The sequence below is a fragment of the Manis pentadactyla genome, chromosome 1 (assembly GCF_030020395.1).
Source record: "Manis pentadactyla isolate mManPen7 chromosome 1, mManPen7.hap1, whole genome shotgun sequence".
NCBI classification, from domain to species: domain Eukaryota; kingdom Metazoa; phylum Chordata; class Mammalia; order Pholidota; family Manidae; genus Manis; species Manis pentadactyla.
This window is the reverse complement of record NC_080019.1, coordinates 7209694-7235691: the sequence shown is the minus strand read 5'-3', so window position 1 is coordinate 7235691 and position 25998 is coordinate 7209694. Positions and strand designations below refer to the sequence as shown.

Here is a 25998-nt window from a genome sequence, read left to right as displayed (position 1 = left end):
TGAAGGAAACTGGTCAAACCCCCTCTCCTCCAAAAATTTCCCCTATTATGTTGTCCTCAAAGTATAAATGTGGAAGACAACACATGCATACAAGTACTGGAGAATGTAGCACTAGTAAACCTGTACTAATAAAAAATGCATGATAAAGAAATCTTACCAACCAAATAATTGAATTGAAAATAGGGAATTTAGTTATTAACTGGAAAGGGGGCAAAATAACCTTTTAGGAGCAGCTTAGACGGGTTGTTCTGGTTCAGGGTGTCTCAGGAGGTTGCAGTCATTGGGAGGCTAAGGACTCATTCACTTCCAAGGTGGTTCACTTGCATAGCGGCTAATAGAATGCCTCAGTTGTTGGCCACATGGATTTCCCCATGGGTCTCTCTGAGTGGTCTCACAACATGGCCCCTAGCTTCCCTCAGAAGCTGTAATGTCTCATGACCTAGCCCGAGAAGTCGGAGACTGTCATTTCTGCCGTATTCTATTGGCTATACAGGTCAACCCTGAGGCAGTGTTGGAGGAAATTACACAAAGGTAGAAAGACTGAGAGGATCATTAGGGGTCATCATAGAGGCAGGCTGCCACATTCTGCTAATTTCCTAAGTTTTTTTTAAGCCAGGAAACATTCAATACTGCCCAGAAGTTAGAAAATAATGCTTTCAACCTCCTAATAATGTCCTTGTATAATCCTTTTTTCTTGCTTTAGTGCACTCTTTTAGGAGCCTCATTTCCCCTCTAAATATATTTACTAAACTTGAGTAGATCTTTCGTTTTCACTCTAGCTCATTTAAAAACTTTTCCTTGTGTTAAATTGAACTAAATTTTATGGTTTTACATTTTAAAATTCTGGCTGAAGTATGATGTCATTTTAGTAATTATTTCTGCCTATTGTATGTCTACATGTGCTGAGTGATCTTGTAATGACTATAGTTATTTTTAAGTGGTAAGAATTTGGATTTTTTAAATTAGCAAGCCTCTTAAGTTCTCACTTCCTCCAAATTGATTAGAATTCTTTTTTATACTGAGCATGTATTACATTTATAAAAGGAATGTCAGACTTTCAAAATGAGTTTTATAATACTCAGTTATCAGAATGTAGGAATGCAGTCTCATCACTACCGGTTAGAGTATTGTACACAGCTTAATACTTGAACCAGTAGTGATGAGACTCTAACCCTACAGAAATTGAGTACAGCCTTCTCTGAGGGACGATCTGGTAGTATCTGTCACAAACTTAAATGCTGCTCAGATGCCATCAATCAAAGACTCCATTCCTGTATCTTGGTCCTAAAATATTTTTTCATATGCACAAAGATATGCATAGAGTGTTCATTGCATTGTCATTTATAATAGTAAAACATTAGCAACAACTGAAATATCCAATAATGGGTCAATGTCTAAATGGATTATGGTATATTTGTGGTATGGAATATGTCTAGCCATTAGAATGCTGAAGATTCATAATGTACTACATTAGAAAATTCTAAGACATATGAGAAACATAAGTTACTTATGTGTAGAATAACTTGAAATGTGTGTTAAAAAAACTAGATGTATATATATATGCCCATGTTTATATATTAAGTACATAGGAAAGAGTGTGGAAGTATCCATACCAAATAAACAATAATACCTCTAGGAAAGGGAATAAAAGAAGGGTTGGAGGTAAGGAAGAACTTTTTTTCTCTGTGTACTTATGAGGTATTTTTATGGGGAATGCATGCATGTATTTTAACTTAAAAATTCTGAGACATAACTCTGGTTGCACTGTGGAAGGTCAATTATAGAGATGACTGCAATTCTCAAGTAGAAAATTGCTTAAAGAATCACGTTTCACTTTTTCAACTGTGAAATGATCTTCTAAATATAAAGGGATGTGATCATGAGATCTTAGATGGCTTGTTCTTTTCATCAGTTTTTTCAGTTGTCCAGGCAGAAGAGGCTGAGGCTTCAAACTGCAGGAGTGAGGATTGGAGAGACATGAAGAGAATTTTAGGAAAAGAAAGTGATTGGATTTAGTAAACATGTGAGTTAGAGGAAAGAGTAGAGTAGTAGATAAAATTGAGATGGAGACGTAGGAAGAGCAGATTTAAAGGAAGAGGATGATGAATTATGTTAACTGCTGAAGACCTGTGGGAAATTCTCATGAGGCGATATATCTAGCAGATGGTGTGAGATGGTATGGACATCACTGGTATTTAGATATTTTAAACCCTTGTAAAAGTTGAGATGAGCAAAGGGAAGGGTGTACAGAGTGAGAGAAGATGCTGAAGGATTGAAGTCTGGGGACACTAACCTGTAGGAGCGAGCAAAGCATTAGAGAGTTGTATCCATCATTCCAAGGATGACAGTGATACGAATGCTCAGGAGTGTCACTCACAGGAAGTGGAGAAGGAACATTTAAATTTGTAGATTTAGGGTTTATGACAAGAATGGGTTGTGGTGGAGAGCCCTCTAGTGGACGGGAGCATGGCATTTGAGGAACTGGAAGGAGCCTCAGAGCTGAAGCTCAGAAAAGAATGTGAATGAGACTGGTACTTTCTTACTGGAAAGAAATCGATCAGGGCTTAGTTTTAGTTTCTGAACATATGAAGGCTATGTGTAATTTTTCTTTTCTTCTGAAGTATTAAATGAAGAAATGAGGTTTTGAGGTGCTAACACTTGCAGAGAATGATTTTTTTTGAGCAGTGGAAAGTAAGAGGGGAGTAAGGGAAATTTTCTCCCAAGGGAAGTACCAAAGCTGACAGTAAAGAGAAGCTGCAGGGCCTTTTGACACTTAGCTCAACTGAAGTTCTAAAGGCATGGACCAGCCCCAGAAGGATGAGTTAAAGGGTCCTTAACTATCAGCAAGCAGCTAACAAAGAAAAATCATTGTAAAATGTGTTTCTGTACATACTAACTTTTATAGTGCCTCTTCTGGGAAAAACTACCTGCTATATTACTTTGTTTTTTGTATTTATTATATAAAAACTGAGATTAAATTTACAGGGAAGAAGTTCTTTGTTTCTGTCCTCTTTACATAAAAGACCAGACAGGAGGATATTCTTTATTACCTTCTCTCCCTTTGTTTTATTAAAATAATAATTACACAGAAAAATTATAGAACAATACACTTAACACTTAACATTGCTTGCCTCAGACTGGAGTCGATGAGGAAAAGCTGAAATTAACTTCTTTTTGCACCTTGTTAACTTCATTATTATATTTATAATAAACAACTAATAAAGCATTTATATTATAGGGAGAGCTTAAAAATAAAATAAATTAATGCATATTTGTAGAAAGATTAAGAAAGTAGTATAGTGGTATACAATGTAGGAAGAGTCTGCCATTCTAAATTCATATTGTGTCACTTTGGCTATGTGTAAGCTTTTGTTACTATTCAAAACAATGTAGAGGATGTAAAAATATGTACTAATAAAACTATCGTTTTTCATTTATATCATGGGTATCTTTCCATATTGATACATATCCATTTGCTTTATTTTGTAAAACACTACATAGAATTTGAAAGGTTTTTTTTCAAGAAAAGTTCTTTTTCATTGAAATACATACAGAAAACAGCGTCTAGCTTAATGACTTTTACAAAGTGAAGGCACACGTCATCCAGATCAGGACCACGAACAGTGCTGGTCCCTACAAAACCCTTCCTCCTGCTGACTCCCAAGTGCTGAACCTTCTCCCTCCTAACCGTAGGTGACCACTATTCTGATTGCCCTCTGGGTGTAGAAGTTGTGTCTATTTTTTTTTAATTTGTATAAATTACACAGCTGTGGGGAGCTTTTCTTGGGTGTGTCTGATTTTGTTTTTGGCCAGTGTTATTTTTGTGAGATTTATCCATGTAGTTGAATATAGCAGTAATTTATCCTTTCTCTATTTGGTATAGTAGCCTGTAGTTGAATGCGTGAATATCACAATTTCGGCATTTTCCTGTTGATGGGGATTTGACTTGTTTCAAATTGGGAATTATTATGGTTAATACTAATATAAGCCTTCTTGTACATGTCTTTTGAACACATTTCTGTTGAGTATATACACATTTCTGTGCTACATACTGAGGAAAGAAATTGCTCGGTCATTTGTATGCTTATGTTCAGCATTAGTAGATTCTACCCACGTGTTTCCCAAAGTGGCCTTGTCATTTTACCCTTCTGTCAGCAGTGTGAGGGCATATACTCATGTCCTTGCCAACATTTGGTATTGATGGCTTTTTGTTTGTTTGATTTTGGTTTTCTGTTGTTTTTGATGGCTGTTTAGAACATTAAATTTCAAAGTCTGCTGAGTATTTATTATGTGAATATATCTTAATTTAATAACCTTTTGATGGGCTTTTACTCTTTTACGCTAGTATAGCGTAGCCAGTACCTGTATAGCCTAATACCTACTGGGTTCTGTAGTTTGGTCTGTGTGTGATCAGACAGTGTGAGGAAGATTTCATACCAAAAGTAACAGAACCATTATATATTTTTAAACAGATTTTCCTCAAATTCTCTCTGTTTTTGAGTAATATGGTACCAATAAAGCATCCACATGAAATAGTTTTGTTTTGTTGACATGAAAATCAATTTTGATTTCATGGTGGTAAACGGTTGTTTTCTTCACTCTTATTTAAAAGTAGTGTAAAGAATAGTAAGTCTAAAACTAGACTTTTGGTTGGAAGCATCACTAAACACAGGCAATTTATCCATAATAATTTGGGTTCTCTTAGAACAAGCATGCACTACTCCTGCCAGCACCTGCATCCCATAGGTCTTCAGTCCATTGGAAAACTGCTGTGTGAACTACTTGAGAATGTAATCAGTTAGGTTGTGAAAACCTGAATTTCACCCTTTGAAATGAAAGGTTTCCAGTCAGAGAGCCTTGCTTTGCAGCCCACCCCTTCTTTTAACAAAACTCCCCTTTCCCATATCCTCAAATTTTCTTTTTTAACATAGGTTTTTAAATGTATGAAATTCTAGTTGCTTGCTTTTAATGAGTTAAATATTATCCCCAGGCCTCCTGCTGCTTCTTATGTTAGGAGGTGTGATTACTTCCTGAAAACCACTCTTCCTGTTGTGCATTATAGCTTTAAACAGGTGTTGGCACAGGTGGGATTCAATACTACCCAGTTACCATAAGTAATTCCTTGGGAGAGTTTAGATACTTTTAACTCTCTCTGATAGCTGAATGGTCTTGTGGAAAGTGCCTTATGAGTGTATAAGACAGTTTTATCTTTCCTGTTTTTCTTTGCTTTTGCCTGTTGTATGTTGAATTATTCATTTTTGGAATAGCTGTAATGATCAGAAGGAGCATGCAATTCTCATACTAGTAAGTTTTAGACATGCTTTTTTACTTTCACATGGGGAGGTTTTTCACATTTCTAATTAGTTGCTGTCAAGAACCTCTTAGTGATAGCTGAAAAATACTGCTTTATATTCTATTCAGTTTTTCGATAAGTCTATTTGTTAGAAGAACATCTTTACTTTTTGCATATGATTTCTTAAGAGGTCATATGCAGCATAACTGTGAAAGTATTTCAATTCTTGGTTATCTGTACTAATGGTAACTAGTTTGGAAAAGCCTAATGAATTAACAAGTAAGCCAGAAACCTTATGGAAGAGGATATTTTCGGTGACCTCTCCTTTGCCAGTCCCTAAATCTTTTTATCAGTATTAATAATGAAACTTACTGGGTTGATTTTTTTTTTTTCTTCTCAATTTCTAGTAAAAGCCCTAACATTCTAAACCAGGATTGGGGCAGAGGTGATGGTGGTTGAAGGAGCACACATCTAATCAACTTCTGACAAATGACTGCTGCTTAGGAATCTCTTCATTTATCTGATGTTCATGGACCTGGTTTAGAGATCAGCCTTAGAGACCACTTTCAAGTCTTGGTTAATAAAATGCTTCGACCTCTAATAGATCATTTCTGAATATATCATACCCAGTGCATGCAGTCAGCCTTTACAAAGAAGCTCAATGTTAAACAGTTTGCTCAAACAGCGCTTGCTTACAGAGTAACAGAGAAGAAAGCACCCAGTGACCTAGAACCGTTGGGAATTCCCTGTGCTTTCAGTACCCACAGCAGCTATTTCTCTTTCTCCATAGGTATCAGTCAGAGCCGCATCTCTCACTGGCTGTTGCAGCAGGGATCAGACCTGAGTGAACAGAAGAAAAGAGCATTTTACCGATGGTATCAACTTGAGAAGACAAACCCTGGTAAATATCATTTCTTTTTTTTTTTTTATTGCATCTGAAGCAAGACAAATATAGTTAATTACTTTATTGAATCCATTTGCTGACTTGTCTTCACTAAAGCAATTTCATATTTTACTGTTGTGCCTTTATGCCAAAGAAAACTCTTTAACTGTAACAACATGATCCCTGATTGTACCGATTTTTGGTTTAGTGTCTAATACTATCTTGTCATTTTCACTCCTCCTTCCAAGGCACCTCTTTGTTTCTAGGTTATATGATATTTCTACCCCCTTTTTAAATTTTTGTTTCTAGGTTATAATATTTTTATGCTTTTAAAAATATATTTATATATAGTTGATATACAATATTATATTGACTTCAGACGTACAACACAGTGATTTGGCAATTACATATGTTACTAAATGCTCACCATGCTAAGTGTAGTTACAATCTGTCATCATAGAAAAAATTACGTTATTGATTATATTCCCTATGCTGTACTTTCATCCCTGTGACTAATTCATTTTATAATTGAAAGTTGGTACATCTTTATCCCCTTCATCTGTTTTGCCCTGCTTTCCTATGGGAACCACCAGTGTGTTCTCTGTGTCTATGAATTTGCTTGTTTTTTAGATTTGCTTTGTTTTTTAGATTCCACATACAGGTAAAATCATATGGTATTTGTCTTTGGTTATTTGCTTAGCATAGTAGCCTCAAGGTCCATTTATATTATCACAATGGCAATTTCAGTCTTTTTTATGGCTGAGTAATCTTCTTTTGTATATATGTATCACATCTTCTTTACCCATTCATCTGTGGATGGAGTGCTTAGATTGCTTCCATATGTTGGCTATTGTAAATAATGCTTCAGTAACCATAAGAGTGTTTGTATCTTTTCAAATTAGTGATTTTGTTTTTCTCAGGTAAATCATCAGAAATGGAATGGGTCCTATGGCATTCCTGTTTTTAGTTTTATAAGAAACTTCCTTACTGCTTTCCATAGTGGCTGCACCAATTTACATTCTGACCAACAGTGTATAAGGCTTCCCTGTTCTCCACATCCTCACCAATACTTGTTATTTATTGTATTTTTGATACTCGCCATTCTGACTGGTGTGAGCTTCTATCTTGTGCTTTTGTTTGCATTACTCTGATGATTAGTGATGTTGAGCATCTTTTCATGTGTCTGTTGGTTATATGGTATGTCTTTTTTTGAAAAATGTCTGTTCAGGCCCTCTGCCTATTTTTTTTTTTTTTAAATATTTTTTATTGAAGGGTAGTTGACGCACAGTATTACATTACATTAGTTTCAAGTGTACAACACAGTGGTAGAACATTTATATACATAATTCTAGGTTCCAGCTATCACCCTACCAAGCTGTTACAATATCTTGACTATATTCCTTATGCTATACATTACATCCCGGTTACTTATTTATTTTACCATTGGAAGTCTGTCCTTTTTTTTTTTTTTTTTTTTTTGTGAGGGCATCTCTCATATTTATTGAGTTCTGCCTATTTTTTAATTGGATTACTTGTTTTTTTGGCATTGAGTTATATGAGTTGTTCATCTATTTTACATGTTATATGTCCTTATTGTAATCAGATATATCATTTACAAATATTTCCTCTCATTCAGTGGGTTGTCTTTTTGTTTTGTTGTGTTTTTTGCTGTATGGAAGCTTTTTAGTTTGATGTAGTCCCACTTGTTTTGTTTTTTTTTTTAATTAAAATTTTTTTTATTTTATTAAGGTATCATTGATACACAGTCTTATGCCCAGGTTTCACATGAGCAGCATAGTGGTTACTACATTCCCCCCTATTATCAAGTCCCCCTCATACCCCATTACAGTCACTGTCCATCAGCATAGTCAGATGCTATAGAGTCACTACTTGTCTTCTCTCTGTTATACTGCCTTCCCTGTGCTCCTGCTATGTTATCTGCACTAATCATAATACCTCTTAATCCCCTTATCCCTCCCTTCCCACCCGTCCTCCCCAACCCCTTTCCCTTTGGTAACTGTTAGTCCATTCTTGGGTTCTGTGAGTCTGCTGCTGTTTTGTTCCTTCAGTTTTGCTTTGTTGTTATACTCCACAGATGAGTGAAATCATTTGGTACTTGTTTTTCTCTGCCTGGCTTATTTCACTGAGCATAATACCCTCTAGCTCCATCCATATTGTTACAAATATAAGATTTGTTTTCTTCTTATGACTGAATAATATTCCATTGTGTATATGTACCACATCTTCTTTATCTATTCATCTCCTGATGGACACTTAGATTGCTTCCATGTCTTGGCTATTGTAAGTAGTACTGCAGTAAACATAGGGGTGCATATGTCTTTTGGAATCTGTGATCCTGTTTTCTTAGGGTAAATTCCTACGAGTGGAATTCCTGGGTCAGATGGTATTTCTATTTTTACGTTTTTGAGGTATGTCCATATTGCTTTCCACAGTGGTTGAACTAACTTACATTCCCACCAGTAGTGTAGGAGGGTTCCCCTCTCTCCGCATCCTCACCAGCATTTGTTGTTGCTTGTCTTTTGGATGTTGGCCAACCTAACTGGTGTGAGGTGATATGTCATTGTGGTTTTAATTTGCATTTCTCTGATGATTAGAGATGTGAAGCATCTTTTAATATGCCTGTTGGCCATCTGAATTTCTTCTTTGGAGAAGTGTCTGTTCAGATCCTCTGCCCCCATTTGTTTATTTTTGCTTTTGTCTCCCTTCCCTTGGAAGACATACCCAGAAAAAAATCACTAATGCTGATGTTCAAGAGTTCACTGCCTGTATTTTTTTTTAGGAATTTTATGGCTTCAAGTCTTAAATTTAGGTCTTTAATCCATTTTGAGTTTATTTTTGTGTATAGTATAAGACCAGGGTCCAGTTTCATTCTTTTGCATATAGTTGTCCAGTCTTTTCATTACCATTTATTGAAGAGACTGTTTTTTTTTCCCATTATGTATTCTTGCCTCCTTTGTCATATATTAATTGACCATGTAAATATGGGTTTATTTCTGGGCTCTCTATTCTGTTGCATTGATCGTATTTCTCTTCTTGTGCCAGTACCATACTGTTTTGATCACTGTAGCTTTGTGGTATAGTTTGAAACCAGGGAGTATGATACCACCAATTTTGTTCTTCCTTCTCAAGATTGCTTTGGTTATTTGGGGCATTTTGTGGTTTCATACAAATGTTAGGATTATTTCCTCTAGTTCTGTGAAAAATGCCATTTATATTTTGATAGGGATTGCACTGAAACTAGATTGTTTTGGTTAGTATGGCCATTTTAACAATAACTTTTCCAGTCCATGAGCATGGAATAACTTTACATTTATTTTTGTCACCTTCAGTTTCTTTCACCAATGTATAATAGTTTTCAGAGTACAGGTCTTTTACCTCCTGGTTAGATTTATTTCTGGATATTTTATTCTTTTTGATGCAAATGTAAATGGGATGGTTTTCTTAATATCTCTTTCTGCTAACTCGTTACTTGTACCAGGTTATATGATATTTCTAACCATAGTTTGAAACAAATTGTGATTGGTTAGTGGCCAATTTTCTTTTCCTTAACTGTACATACACATAAGATTCCATATCTAGGCGTTGTTTTGGAAAATCTTGTTTTAATTAGTTATATAAATTTAATAATTTTTATTTAGTTCATGCTAGCCATATCCAGCGATCTCTGCTTAATAATTTTCTGTTTCTAATTCTGATTACTGGGTGATGAATATATCTTTGGACTTTAGAGTGAAGTTGCCCTGATATCTTTGGGAGCAGCAGTAGGTTGGAAAGTAGAATGAAGTTTTAAGGAAAAAGATGACACAAATCTTTACATCTGAAGTTGCCAGGAATGGACAAAATCTGTTGCAGGATACTTTTAACAAGTGATATATAAAGCAAACTCTGAAATTATGCAACAGCCTGTCTCAGTCTATACGTTCACAGACAGGTGGCAGTGAGCCTACGGTCAGGCTTAGCCTTGTAATCGAGCTGTCCTCTGTAATCCCACAGTGCTAACCACAGGCTGAATCATCAGTTGGAGTTTTGCATGTTGAAGATTCTTAGCTAATGTGTAATAGCATTGGCTCTGAGATGGAAGTAAAAAATGCTATAGAGACATACTTATGTATGTATGTCCGTGGCAAGATTTCTTTCAAAGACCACATTATCAGTCTGAAAAGCCCAGGTATGACAAAACAGAACAGACTGTATCAACCCCTCTGCAATGAATTTGTTTTTTTACCTACCCTGTTCCCCAGTTTCTGTTTTGAGATGTTTCAGATGTACAGAAGAGTTGAAAAACCAGCAAGGTGAACACAAGCTTATCTTCTTTTTTGATACAATAATTAACATTTTGCTATATTTGCTCTATCCCTATAAAATTAATAATGAATAAATTTTAAAAATTATATATACGTATATGTATATATGTATTTTTGCACATACACACACACTCTCTCCAGCGTTCATCTCCTGAGAAAAGGGTAATGGCCTACATAACCACAGTCCTTATTATTACATTTAAGAAAAATAATATAATTCCGTAATATCACCTAATATCCAGTCCATATTCACATTTCTTTAATTGTTGCACGAATGTCTTTTATAATGTTTCTTATTAAATGGTATCTGATTTAGGTTGACAGAATGGAATTTTTTGTTATGTCTCTTCAGACTCTTAAATCTAGTTACTCAAACCTTTTTTTTTTTCATGACAGAGAGTTTTAAGCCATTTAATCATGCAGACTGTCCCACCTTCTGGATTTTTCTATTTTCTCTTCAGTGTCAGTTAACTTATTCCTGTATATCCCTTATATTTCCTATAAACTGGAAGTTAGGATTAGAGGCTAGATTAGAATCAGGTTAAACATTTTTGGCAAGAGTACTTCATAGATTATTTAGGGAGGGCATGTACTAATGGCTGCAATTTACTCTGAAATACATCAAAATAAAATGTATAGGGAGATGGATAGGTATGTGATAAAGTAGTTACAGTAAAATATTACATGGTATGAATACATATTTTAACTATAAGAGTCTTTCATTGTTGCTGTGTTTGAAAATTTTCACAATATAACATTGGGGCAAAATGCTTTGAGGTAATGTTTACCTCACATTACCACATATCCAGAGGCATGTGATGTCAGGTTGTAGCATTATTCATATGCTATGTTTGATCATTTGTTAAAGTAGTTATCACCAGATCTTATCTTTGCAGTTTGTAAATAATCTGTAGGGCATCATTTTGCCTCTGGAGGAATATCCTCTTCCTCAAAACCTTTTGCCAGTGGTCTTAGCATCAGTTGTTGGTGCTTACTTGAATCAGTTATTCCAGTAGGGATTGCAAAGTGGTGATGATCCAAAGCCAATCTAGCATTCCCTCAACATTTATTACATGGCAGTTTTCTGCAAAGAACAACTTGCATTTTTAGATATTTTTCTCATGATACCTAGATACACAAGCAAACCTCCCAAAATAATGACTCTGTCATTAATTAAGTGTTCTAAAGCAGCACAATTTAGTAAAAATATAATGCAAATGACAGGTGTAATTTTTAAGTTATCTAATAGCCACATTTTAAAAAGTAGGAATAGCTGAAATTAATTTTAATGATATATTTTATTTAACAAATATGGATTAACATTTCAGTCAGTACTTTAAAAGATTTTTGAGATTTTTTTTTCTTTCCTTCTTATTTTTGTACTGATTCTTTGAAATCCAACGTGTACTTCACACTTAAAACACGTATTTCCAATCAGCCATGTTTCAAGTGCTCAGTAGCCACAGTGGCTAATGGCTACCATATAGAGCAGTCTTAAGGTATCATAGTTGAAGCAATACCTCAATCTCAGCTCTAAACAGTCTTTCCAAAGACATCACTCCTCCTGTGACTCCCAGCAGAGCAAATCAGTTTGAGAGGGACAAATACTTGGAACTTGATCTGCTTAATAGAGGAGCTAAGCAAGGGTTTGGCTAGGTAAATAAGGAACTGCGCCAGGGGTTTTAAAAGCCTGGTTACATTCCAGCAATTGGCTACTAGAGGAAATACCAACAAGATTGTCAGGATGTTCCAGAATGTATGGGGCAGAGCAATAAAGAGTTTGGAGGACAAACACTAGTCAGCTGTGTCAGAGAATCAGCTCGTGAGAGAAAAGATTTTTGTCTCCAGGATTTGGCATGTAATTGCAACAGAGCCTTTACATATTATCTCATCACAGTGGCTGAGGCTAAATTCCCACACTAGGATTTCAGGGCTGGGCTCCAAACCCAGGCAGGGACTAGGATACCAGGAAACTGAATTCACTAGAAACAGGAGGGAGGACTGAGCTCTCAGTCCATTGTTGCAGCTGATCGTCTAGCACTGCCAACTGTGAAAAACTACTGTTGGAATCCAGTTTTTAGCACTGGGGAAATATAGTTACTGTTCTTTTGAAGATTTTTTAAAAAAAATAGTTTCATTTCCATTTTTAATCTTATTTCCTATTTCAGTTTATCTTGGAACCAGAGCTAGGCTCACCCATCATCAGGAAGCTATTGATTAGGATATTTTCTTTAAGGAGATAGTGCCTCCTTTTAAGAATAAAATCCCCTAATTATACGCATTTCTTTTTCGGTGAAGTTGCAGTACCAGCTCTCCCTTTTTAAAGAACTTTCTATTTCTTATTTGAAAACCAAATCCATACTGGTTCTGAGTTCTTTCCAGTCAAATTTTCTATGGGACATAATTTAAAGTTAGCTGAAGAGAAGAGGATGAGCTCATAATTATCAACTAGTAGTTTTTGTTGCATCAACAGTAATAGGATGTTAGCAGTTGAAATTTAATTATCTTCAATTTTTCTTTGCATTTCTGCCTTTATTATAAAAGTTAATATGGTATAGAATTCTTTTAGATGAAGGAAGTTTTATTTTATTGACTTTAAAATAATCTTTGATTTTAGCTAAAGAATTGTATTGTTTCTTCTTATTCCATGGACACTTGGGAACTACTGCCATGTCTGAATAAGATGAACTAAAATTACATTAGCATCTAAGAATCGCATATCCATTGTCTAGTTAATAGTTGCTTATTCTATATCAGAATCTTCTTTGCAAGTCATTGCAGGGATGATTGGAAGTCCCTCAGTCAAGAACTGGTTAAATAAATTATGGTATTATCTGTACAATGGAATACTATCCAGGCTTTATAGCTATTTTTTTAAAGGCATCTTTATATGAATTGACTTTATATAATTTTTTTTCTATCCAGTATAGAAATCTCATCAGAAGAAATGTAAATGGACCAACCTTTTGCATAGATTCTGAAAGAAAATGTAAAATTAGGAAAATACTTTTCATCTTTTCTTTAAATTTAAGCCTTTAGAAAACAGAAGAAATTTGTGCATTCTGTGTCTCCTTTCCTGGGCTCAGAGCATTTCTCTCTCTGTACTTTGAAGTTTTCTTTTTCAACCTCTTCACCCTGGATCCATTTGGATTTGTATTTTTTAAGCCTCTCTTTAATTGGACTCAGCAGGAGAAATAATAGAATGGATATTGAGGTTATTTTTACTGATAATCTAATAGATTTAGATATAGTGTAGTTCTCTAATAAACAGTCCCAACATCAGAATTTCCCAGCATAACCCAAGACCTGCCAAGACATATGAATAAAATAGTCTGAGGGAAACTGATCATGTACATTTTATTTTGTTTCTTATGAAAACATTTGCAAAAAAATGCCTATTTTTTTTAAAGAAGTGAACTAAATTCAGCATGGTTGACAGCAAAAACCCCTTTATTTAATCAGGTTATGCTCAATAGTCTTTTCCTTTGCCTAATCTAAGCATTACTATAGCAGACAGGGTTTGCTGAATTCCTCTTGGCTCATGGCTCTGATTCTGCCTATTTTTAAATTAAACAATTAAAGAAAGTTTGCCAAGAAGCTTATGCAGCAAGCACAGGAGATCAGAAGTAATGCCTCCTTCCTTCACTGTTGGAGCATCAGAGCCTCAGGGAGATAGATCATGGACATGATCTGGGAAGAAGGGAAATTATTTTTGGAGAAGCATTTCTATGAATGGAGTAGTAATGACATGCTTGTAGTCATTCCTTTATTAGCTGATTGGCAAAGGCTCACCCACAAGTAAACCTGATAAGCAAGATAATTATCATATATATATACAGAGAGAACATTTACCAAAATTTAAAAATCTGTCAGCAAATTAGGAAGAACTTTGTTTTTTTCCCTCTTGGGTTTAGATTTGCTAGGAAAATGCAAAAATTTTGTCTTAACAGGAGCCAGACAATATGGAAAAAACATTCCTATAAAGAAAATAAGTAACACAACTTCCTGTAAGAAAAAAAAAGTGGGTTCTTTAGCCACCCAGAGCTCCTATACTTTACTTCAGACAGGTTTAAAGTCTTATATACATTGTTGCTGCATCTAGTATTTTCATATTTTTCTGTTAAAGTCCATTATTTTGAGCCCATTCTTGGGCTATTCATTGCTTTCCATCTGTTTTAACCAAAACAAGATTAATCAAAGTTTCCAGAACAAGTCTTTATTGGAGTGTTTCCAGAGGGCTTCTTGTGCTATTTTTAAATACTGCTACACTGAAGAGGAAAAGGAGAAAGAAAAAAACCCTCAAAAGTAATGTGATAATATTATGTTTCAAATTAAGTAGGTTTACAAGTTTGAATTTATTCATAGTTTCCAGCTTCAGTACATAAATTGCCCATTATTTTTTTAATGTAACCATACCACTACTTACTTCTCTCTGCTCTTCTTCCCTCCTTCCTTCTCTTTTTCTTTTTCTTCTTAACCAAATTTTATTCATTTAAATATCCTTTTTACATAAAATCTGCACAGTGTATAAAGTTATAAAGAGGCATAATTATGTTACCAATAAACCCCAATACCAAGAAAGAACCGTTGTATCGGTTGATTTATTTCCTTCAGCCTCATGGTTGAGTTAAGATTCTTTGTATTCTTGTTCTATTTGCCCCCATTTATCAGTCTCCTTAAGTAAGAAAGCATGCCGTCGTTAGAGACCTGGCGTACTAGCTGTGACTAACTGACCTGCTCCCTGACTCTGCCCACTGAAGCCCTGAACCTCCCCATCCATTCACCAGAGCCGGGACTCAGATGAGAGCACCTGCTTCCATACCCAGTCTGTTTCCTCCTCCATCTTCAACAGCTGTTAAAGATAGCAGCTTAGATCTGTTTGGACCTTTTCTCATGTTGTGGAATAAAATGTATATACTCTGGCCTAGGTGGACCCAGAGCCCTGAGCTGCTGTAATTCCTGCTTGTGTTTAGAAAAGTGTCAAAGCAAAGACTTTGAAACCTATCAACCTCTTAGTTTCTTCTTATGCCTGAGCTTTGTTAACTTTAAATTAGGCTCAGACCTAATTGCTCAGTTATTTTGGCGGAAGGGAACCCTTTCTTGAATTTTCTAAAGAAGGGTTTCACTTTAGAGTTTCATAGTATATAGGCAAGGAATTTTTAAAACCAGGGACCAGAAACTTCTCCTGTAAAGGGCCAGATAGTAAATATTTAACCTTTGCAGGCTGTGTGTTGCCACTACTTTGCCCCTGCAGTACAAAACAGACAATGTGTAAATGAACATATGTGGCTGTGTTCCAATAAAACTTTATTTGAACTATGGCAGCAGGCCATAGTTTGCCATACATTTTAAGCTGTGAATCTCTAAAGCATTGTGTGGTGACACATCTGTCCATTTATGGAAGAAGTTAAATATTTATATCACACACAACAGGAAATTAAGGGTTTAAACAATGAAAACTATGAAAATATTCTGAATGATGCAAAATGCATTAATCATAAAAGAACAAACTGACAGGTTTGACTACATAAAAATGGAGATCACAAAACACTATAATAAAGATAAAAGATAACAAACTGGAAAAAAATTGTTGTAATCTATTTGACTAGTAGTTGGTGTGATTTCTACACACCAATAAGAGGAATAAACTCAAAAGGAAAAAGGCAAGATATAAATTCACAAGAAAGGATATATAATGGTCAGTAAACATGAAAAGATGCTCATTCTTACTAATAGTGAAATCTCTTTATTAAGGGGAAATTTTTTGTCTGCCAAGTAAAAAAATCTGAATAAATATTTACAATAGTATATTGGGAAACAGGGAAATAAACAACTGGAGACGATTGTCATATCTTACATTAGTTCTGTATTATTGTGCAACAAGTTACCCCACAATTTAGCAGCTGAAAACAACAAACATTTGTTATCTCACCATTTCTGTGGGTCAGGACTCAGGAGTGGCTCAGCTAAGATGGCTCTGGCTGAGGAGTTCCCCTGAGGTTGTAGTGGGGCTGTCAGCCAGGGCTGTGGTCACCGGGGCCACACAGTCTACTCCCAAGGGGACTTACCTGAGTGTTGGCAGGCCCAGTTCCTTACTGCCTGTGCCCAGAGACATCAGCTGCTCTCTCCTTGGCTCTCACCATTGGTGTCTTACACCATGGCAGCTGGTTTTCCCCCGAGCAAATGATCAAAAAGACAGAGCAACCAAAACACACACCATGTGAGGTTCTATAATGTGATCCCAGAAGTGACATACCATCACTTCTACCATTTGTTATTGGCCACACAGACGACTCCTTGTACAATATAGGAAGGGACTACACAGTGGGGTGAGCACCAGGAGGCTGGCTACCACATGGCTGCTTTGAGAGCATATGCCTAGGGCCTTATTTCTCTCTGTCACTGAGTTCTAAATTTTTCCACATTGTGTCTACTGCAAACAGAATATCCAAAATGGCTTTTTTCCTCAAATGTCTGGCACCTGACTGGGTTTGGCAAGAGCACTTGGGGGTTGGCTGGGCATCCTTTGCTCCATGTGGCTAGCTTGGACTCCCTTACAACACTGTGGTCTCAGGTTAGTCATACTTCTTATGTGGCAGATGGCTTCCCCAGAGCCAATACTCCAGATCTTGTTAGAAGATGCATAGTTTCTTATGACCTAGTGTTGAACTACTTCCATTTTCTGTTGTCAAAATACATCACAGGACCAGCCCAACTCAAGGGCATGATTACCAGGAAGTGTGACTTACTGTGAAGGGCCATTTTTGGAACCTATGCCAGGAGGTTATGCTTTGGCTTGTTCTAAAGTGGTAGCCATGAAGGTAATACGGATTGGACTGATTCTGGATATATTTTGAAGATGAAATTGACAGGATTTGCCTATGTATTGAATATGTAGTATGTGGGAGAAATAGGTCAAAGACGAATTTGAGATTTTTGAGCTGAGCAATTTGAAGAATAGGGATGCCATTTACTCAGATGGGAAGGACTGTAGGACAGCAGATTGGAGAGGAAAATCAGAATTGGTTAAAATATTGGGTATCTTTGTAAGAAGATTTGTATAAAGATGTTGCTTTTGGGGGGCTGGGGTCTGCAAATAGATCTATATATCATGAAGTAGAAACACTACCCATGGAATTAGTTGTAAGGTACAATAAATAAAGTATGATTCCTGTTATGAAGAAATAAATGTATATTTATTAATACATGCTTTATTCCACATAATTCTAACAAGTTCTAACCTGTTTTCCTAGGGCAATATTAAGAGTTTGGATTTTATTTCATAGGCAGAGGGAGCTTTTGGGAGGTTTTTGATGAGTAGAATGATTCAAACATAATTATGCTTTGGAAAGATGAATTTAACAGTGTAAAGAATGAAAGAACAGTGGGGAGAGTCAGGGACTGAACTCTATAAACACATACCAAGTTTCTTTTTAATTTCTTTGAAATAAGTCTGTGGAGGTCAAAGACAATTTTGCTTCCCTCATTTATATTTATAGCTTCTAGTCTAGAGCAAACCATGTTGAAAAAAAATAAAGGTTTGGTAAATGGTGAATGAATGGATACATGCATCATCACCAGTTCAGATCATTTGAGAAGAGACTAATCTGAATTAGTAAAATAGCGCAATTACATTTTTTCTATTGGTTTTATTACATTCAAAAGGTAACAGAAAATAGTAGCATTATAGGTAGTACACCTGTGGGAGGTCTGATTTAGTTAGTAGACCAAAAGCATATCAAATATCTTACTTTCTTTGATGCGATATTTGACTTTTTTTTAAAGGGTTTACAACAAATTAGGGTCATTTTAAATTCGTTTTCTACCTGCATACATTCTTTAAGAGCTCCGTTTGTCAAAATCAAAATGCCTTTTGAATGGTAATAAAGGATCTGAACATATATTGTTCAAAAATATTAAAAGTGTCTAAAGGAATTTCAGAAGAGATTTTTTTCAGAAGATGCTCTTGATTAAGTAATCAATAGACCGTACATGGGCCAAAGACCATACATACTCCCTTCTTTCCCTAAAGAGATACATTTTGGGCTTTGTTTCAAAAATGATATAAACAAAGATGCAAGACAAATGAGAAATTGAAAAGTAAAGTCACTTTAAAATAACTAATGATAGATTTTTTAAGGAGCAGTTTTTGTCCCTTCAGATTTTTATTTTGGTCAGGTAATTATTACTATTATTATTATTATTTTATTTTTCAGACTTTATTCAAGTATAATTTACATACTATACAATTCACTAATTTCAAATATGTAATTCAATCAGTTTTGGTAAATATACTGAGTTGTGCAGCCATCAGCATATACAGTTATAGAGCATTTTCATAACACAGTCCCTCCTCCCTATTTCCTACTTCAACCCCTTCCAGGCCCAGACAGTCACCAGTCTGCTTTCTGTCTCCATTATTTCACCTTTTCTCAGCTTTCCATATGAATGGAATCAGAGGACATGTGCTCCTTTTAGCTGGCTTCTTTCACTTAGCATAGCCTTTTTGAGGTTTATCCACAGTGTACCATTTATCAGCTCCTTCTTATTGTTGAGTGGTGTTCCATTGTATTGATAGACCACATATTATTTGTCCATTCATCGAATGAGGGACATTTGGTTAGTTTCCAGTTTTTTTGTGTTTTTTTTTTGCTATTATGAATAGCATCTTTTTTTTTTTTTTTTTTAGTTTTATTTTGGTATCATTAATCTACAGTTACATGAAGGACATTATGTTTACTAGGCTCCCCCCTTCACCAAGTCCCCCCCACATACCCGTTCACAGTCACTGTCCATGGTCAGATAAATATTTTAAAATATAAATAGTAAGTTTCAGTGGAGGGGCAAAATTTTATTGTTGTTGAGTTCATGATACATTTGTCTTACTGGTTTTAATAAGTTGCAAGATATTTGCTTAAAATGTCCCATTTATTTCAGGGGCTACACTAAGTATGAGACCAGCCCCCATTCCAATAGAGGACCCAGAATGGAGACAAACACCTCCCCCAGTCTCTGCCACGTCTGGCACCTTCCGACTACGACGAGGGAGTCGATTTACCTGGAGAAAGGAGTGCCTGGCTGTCATGGAAAGGTACATGTCTTCCCTTCCTATGAGCAGTCTCCCAAACTTAGAAAAGAGAAAAACCTTGGATAGATTTGGTTGGTTTTCATCTCAAACAAGTAATTTGGGATCTAGGTTCTATTTCTAAAAATATTTTGGTGTACAGTATTATAAATGCTATATTATTGAAAGAAGCTCATCTTACCATTGAGAATTCATGAAATTGTAGTTCGTGTCTACCAATGTAACGTAATAGTATCCTCAGTAATTGAAGAAACTTAGAAGAAATGTTTTCTACTTTAGATCTTTGTATTATTATTTGGAAAAACTCTTCCATTTCTTATTTTCTTCAAAAATACTGATAATTATGTAGGAGGCCACTGAGATCTAACTTTCTTTGATAAGGAATATGGCCTACATGAGCTTATTCCCAAAGGACAGAAATACATGCTTTTGACTTTGATTTGGTAATTTATCTTCTGACTGCAGCACCAGTCAGTACGTGATCCATAATAGGTACTCAGTAGTTTTTAAACTTGAATTTGACCTCAACTTCAGTTTCCCATCTGTATTGATATAAATTAAATATGGTTGTGAAATATTCACCATATCTAATGTGGATCCTGTAGTAGAATTATCCTTTCAATATCCTACCTATAAGTAATGTTTACAGAATTTTTTTTGATGGAGGGTTTTATATGCAATGAGGTAATAGTTCTCCTTTAGAAAAATATTTACTTCCTAAGATTAAATTGTAGAGAAAGAGAATCTAATTAGATATACGTAAAAACAATTACATTTCCATATTGAGATTTCTCAATAGTCTAAATAATAGAAAAGAATGGAATCAAATGTTCAAAACTAGGTTTAACTTCTAAACTGATATAGAATGCATATTTATATTGAGCAGCTTCACTTTTTTTTCCATTTACCCAGTCTGATCAGTTGAATGGCATACTGGAAAGAGCATTTGACTCAGTCAGAAGACCTGAAACATGGTTTTGATTTTCCGTTTATCAGCTATGTAACTTTCTTAGGGTCACAAACTCTGAGCTGTAACTTCCTAATTTATGAAATGAAGTTTTCCAATGACCAGTCATGAATTAAATGTCCTCTAGGACTTTTGTCATCTCTCTTCCTGCCTATTTCTGGTTATTTCCCAGCTCATTAACATCACTATCTGTGAGGGAGATTTAAAATGCTGACGTTCAGGCCATGTTTTTGTTGTTCTGATCAAGTTGAAATTAGTTTGCTTAAGGAGAAAGTTGACTCCAGTAGCAAAAAAAGAAAATCCATTGATGTTATCATCTGCAATTTTCCTCACTCTCTTTATTATAGATTAGAGTAGCCACTCTTTTGGAAAAACTAATCTTTATGTGCGTGAGAGGTTAAGGTGAAAAAGATGTAATTTTCCTAGAAACCTGACATGTACAATCTCCTCTGTTTTTCTCATCTAGACGTTTTGAGTCTTTTAAAAAATCTCATAAGAATTTACCATGTAACAGATGTGAATTTGAGTAACATCTAACTTAAATTATTAATGCAATATTGTATGTTTTCCTCTGGGTAACAAAATAAGCTTCGGTATAGTTTCTAGTTAAGTTCTAATTGTGCTGACTCAGCCATTTAATATTTTCATGAAGATATCAATATACATTTTTCACATAATGTCAGTGTGAGGAAGGATTATTTAAAAATAGACAACATTAATAATGATAGGTGATACTCCTAATGCATTCTCAGAATCGAACCTTGAAGGCTTTGCAATTCTTCTTAATTTTTTTCCAAGGCAGCAGGAGCTAGCCACAGAATCACACTGATTAAATTTCAGTTTAAAAGATATTGAGCACTTACCCTGTGTAGACTTACATTTAATCTTAATTTTCACTCTTTTGAAAAAAAAATTGAGTTATGGTTGACATACAATATTCTATTAGTTTCTGGTGTGCAACATAATTTGACAGTTACATACATTATGAACCGCTCACCATGGTAAATATAGTTACCATTTGTAAGTACTTTTTCACTTTTCACCTTATTTTTAATTAATAAGTCTCTTTAATCCAGGAATTGTTAGCTGTGTTTTAGTTTTATCTTACTGGCACAAGCAATTATGAGGTAGGTGGTCTATTCCAGTAGTTGCATAAATACAGAAAGCCTTTCAAAGTATTTAACAGCAGTAGAACAAAAGGTCCCAGTATGACTTTCTTCCTATGAAAGTGGAATTTTTAATTTTTCTACCATGGAATGCAAAATTCCCAAGCCTCAGAGCAATATGTGGTGTTTTCTCCTAGACTGAATGGGTGAATAAATACATATGCGCAGACTATAAAGCCAACATAAATGCTAGCCTTACTCAAATACATTAGTCTAAGTCAAAATTTTTTCCATTCTTCACACCATACACCAAGGCATTTCAAATGATTCAGAAATCTGAATCCATATACATAACAGAAGAAAACTTGGGTAATTCCCCCATATCCTGGAAATGGTGAAGTTTTTGCTAACTATGACTCAGAATCCAAAAGCAATAAGAGAGCATTGATTAATTGGATTACACAAGAGAAAAACTGTGAGGAGAAAAAATTGTGAGTGAAGTTAAAAAACAGAAGTTGAAAAAATATTCGCTACTTTGTTACCTGATAAATAAAGACTTTTTAAATGAGAGAGGAGACCAACAACTGTAGAAAAAGCGACTAAAGATATCAGCTGAAAAATAAATGCAAGTGGTCCTTAAACATATGAAAGATTGTCAATTTACCTCATGGTAAGAGAAATTCAAATTAAAATTACACTGAGACACAAATTTTCTGTCATATTGGCAAAACCCCAAAAGTTCCATGCTATTGAATATTGTTTGGGCTGTAGAGAAATGGGCACTCTCATCATTGCTTGTGAGAATGCAAAATGGAACAACCTCCATGGAGAGGATTTGACAATATCAGGGACGATTACCCATGGGTTCACCTTTTCACCCAGCATCCCCACTTCTAGAAAACTGTCCCAAGGATACATTGGCAAAATATGAAAAGATAGCACCCCTGTTTGTAATAACATCAAAAACTGAATACAGCCTTTGTGTCTATTAGTAGTGGGGTGGGTGAATAAACTAGAGTACATCACTTGTTGGATGTCTAGGTTCACACGATAGAGTGCTGTGCAGCTGAAAAAAGGAATGAATTTTTCTTTTCACACAGTGAAAATCCTATGACCTTCTGTACCGCTACTGTTAGTTTGAAATGCTTTTTTGCATTTTTGCAGCTACTGGAAGCTTCTCTGTATACAGTGATCTCCAGAATATAATGTTTAAAAAAAAAGCAGTGTCAGCTGTATACAGGGAGCTACATTTGAGTATTCATGTATTTGTTTATAATTTGTTTTCAAATGTACACCATAAAATAATTGGAGATAAAATAAATACCAATAGAAGAGGAAAAAAAGATTGGAGGGGACTGTATAGAAGCTAGACTTCTCTGAATATACCTTGTGTTGATATTATAACCATATAGATAATTTACATAATTATAAAAGAAAATTAAATTGGAAAGGAGGGGGAAGATGACCCCTAAAAAATATAATGAAACAAACAAACTAAACTGTGTGTAAGCAAGCAGTGACTTAAATAGTCAAGAACTATATCAAATAACTTTACAACAGTATTTTGACTCTGCTTCCCTGGTCTTATTTCCAGCATAGGAATAAAAAGAACTATATAAAAACCTTACACTGTCTCTATTAATTTTGGTAATATTAATATTGTTATTCAGATTCTATTTTTATTTGTATAGATATAGATAAAACAATCATGTTGATGTTATTAGGAACCAAGGTTTTCAGTGTAAAAGAGATACAAGCATGAAATTGAAAGAATTAAGTTAAACATTGTAATCTTTTATAAAAAAATTTTATCTTGAATTTATTCTTTTAATAACACTTGTTAAGATACAAATTCACCTGAAGTGTACAATTCAATGCTTCTTAGAATATTTAGTTGTGACCATCACCACAATTTTAGAACTCACTCCCCAAAAAACCTTTTACCCAGCAGCAGTTACTCCTTTCCCCGTGACCCCTCCAATCCTACATAACCATTAATCTGCTTTCCATTAATTTGCTTTCCCTACATATACATCACGTCTATTCTAGACATTTCCTATGAATGGAATCACATGTATGTGGCCACTTATGACTCATTTGTTTCACCTACCATAATGTTTTCAAGGTCCATCCATATTGTAGAATATATCAGAATTTCATTTCCTTGTTCGGATATATCGTATTTACTCATTTATCAGCTGATGCACATTTTGTATTATTTCCTTTTAGCTATTATGAATAAATCTGCACCATGACAAAATTTGTGTACTCGTGGTGTTGCTAGGTCATATGGCAACTCTGTGTTCAACTTTTTGAGGAACTGCCAGACTGTTTTCCAAAGCAGACGCACCATTTTACCTTCTGCCCAGCCCTGGATGATGGTTCTGGCTTCTTACCGACACTTGTCACTGTCTTGTTGGCTATAGCCTCCCAGTGTGTGTGAAGTAGAATCTCGTGGTTCTGACTTGCATTTCCCTGACTGCTGATGTTGAACATCTTTTCATATGCTTATTGGCTCTTTGTATATCGTCTTTGGAGAAATGTCTGTTTTTATCCTTTGCCCATTTTGGATTATAAATTGGGTTATTTGTCTTATTATATTGAATTGTAAGGTTTCTTTATGTATTCTAAGAACAACTCCCTTATCAGTTACATGGTTTGCAAATATTTTCTCCCACTCTGTGGGTGGTCTTTTCACATCCTTGATGATGGTCTTGGGAGTATGTTTTTTATTTTGATGAAGTCCAATTTACTTTTCCATCTGTTGTTTGTGCCTTTATTGTCTTATCTAAGAAGACTTCACCTATATCAAAGTCACCAAGATTTATTCCTTTGTTTTTTCTAAGCGTTTTATACTTTTAACTCTTACATATAGGTCTTTGGTCCATTTTCAGTTAATTTTTATATATGATGTAAGGTAGGGTCTTATTCTTTTGCTTGTGGATATCCAGTTGTCCCAGCACTGTTTTAAAAAACATTCTTTTCCCATTGATTAGTCTAGGCATCCTTGTAAAAAAATCAATGAATTATAAATGTGAGGGTGCATCTCTAGACTTTCAGTTCTATTCTATTGATCTATATGTCTGTTGTTATGACATACCACACTATATGATTACTGTCACATTGTAGTAAATTTTGAAATCTGGAAGAATGAATTCTCTGCTTTGTTACTTTTTAGATTGGTTTAGCTATTTTGGGCCCCTTGCATTTCCATATGAATTTTAGGATCAGCTTGTCAATTTCTGCTAAGAAGCCAGCTATGATTGTGATGGGAAATCATGTAATCTTGAATTTGAATTACAAATAATCCTATGGATTTGTTATGTTTTCTCGATTAAAGAGGCAGGTGTACCTCCCAGCCCTACTTACTTAAAAGGCCTACAGACAATGATCAACATAGTAGAAATTAGCGTGTCTAGGGCCCAGACTGTGGTCCTAAGTACATTAGCACTTCTTGGAGAAATGTCTGACTCCAGGCCTGGGATAGGAAATATACGTAATAAGACTGGATATCTTACTAAAGCAAGAAGTGCTTTAACAGATAAGTGACTGATTTCAAAAGGACTCAGGGTCTGCCTTAAAGAGGCTCCCAGTGTTCAGAGAAGGGGACAGTTGAACATCAGTAATCATATCAATTGTAGTAGATTGAAGCACAAAAAAATTATTAAAATTCACATGTAATAATGATACTAAAAAAATTATTGGTCACACTTGGAGAATGTTAGAGAACCAAGTATATATTTGAAAGGGGTACAAGGAAAGAACTGAGCATTTAACATGGCTTTTGTCTATGAACTTTATCTCCAATTAACCAAAAAGTTTTACTCTGATTAAGGATTCCAACTAATAAGTGAAAAAGGAATAATATAAGAATACCATAATTTTGCAAACTCCTAATGAAATAATAGATCTGACAGTGATTAGTAATAGCTGCTAACATCCCAAATAGACGGACAACCAGGCATTACATATCTCTTGAAGACTTACCCAACACCGCCTATAGGTATTCTTTCCAACAAAATTGAAGATGAATCCAATCAAGCCTCTAGTTGCAGCTCCAGTTTTATGCAAAGTAGGGAACAAAGTTCTGATAAAATACCATGGGGGATTCAAGTCAACAAAATCCATGATGTGAGAGGTTCTAATAATAGTAACTCAGTTTCTTCAAGCGTTTAAAAAAAAAAATCTATTAGCCAATTGTGGAAATTTGAACACTGATTGGATAAATGGTGATTCTTGTTTCAGTTATAAATGGTGCTACATTTATGAAACTTCGAGTTCTTGTCACTTAGAAATAGGTGCTAAAATGTATCATAATTTGAAATGATACCGTATCTGG

General features: G+C 35.1%; 1 protein-coding gene across 15 annotated transcripts in view; it reads left to right on the top strand.

Moving 5' to 3' along the window:
- Positions 1-25998, top strand: part of HMBOX1 (homeobox containing 1) — a 171569-nt gene that overhangs the window by 101660 nt on the left and 43911 nt on the right. For all 15 annotated transcript variants that reach the window (XM_036888831.2, XM_036888841.2, XM_036888836.2 and 12 more), the window contains 2 exons: positions 6084-6194; positions 19439-19592. In XM_036888831.2, the coding sequence (XP_036744726.1) occupies positions 6084-6194; positions 19439-19592 (265 nt within the window). The remainder of the gene's footprint in view (positions 1-6083; positions 6195-19438; positions 19593-25998) is intronic.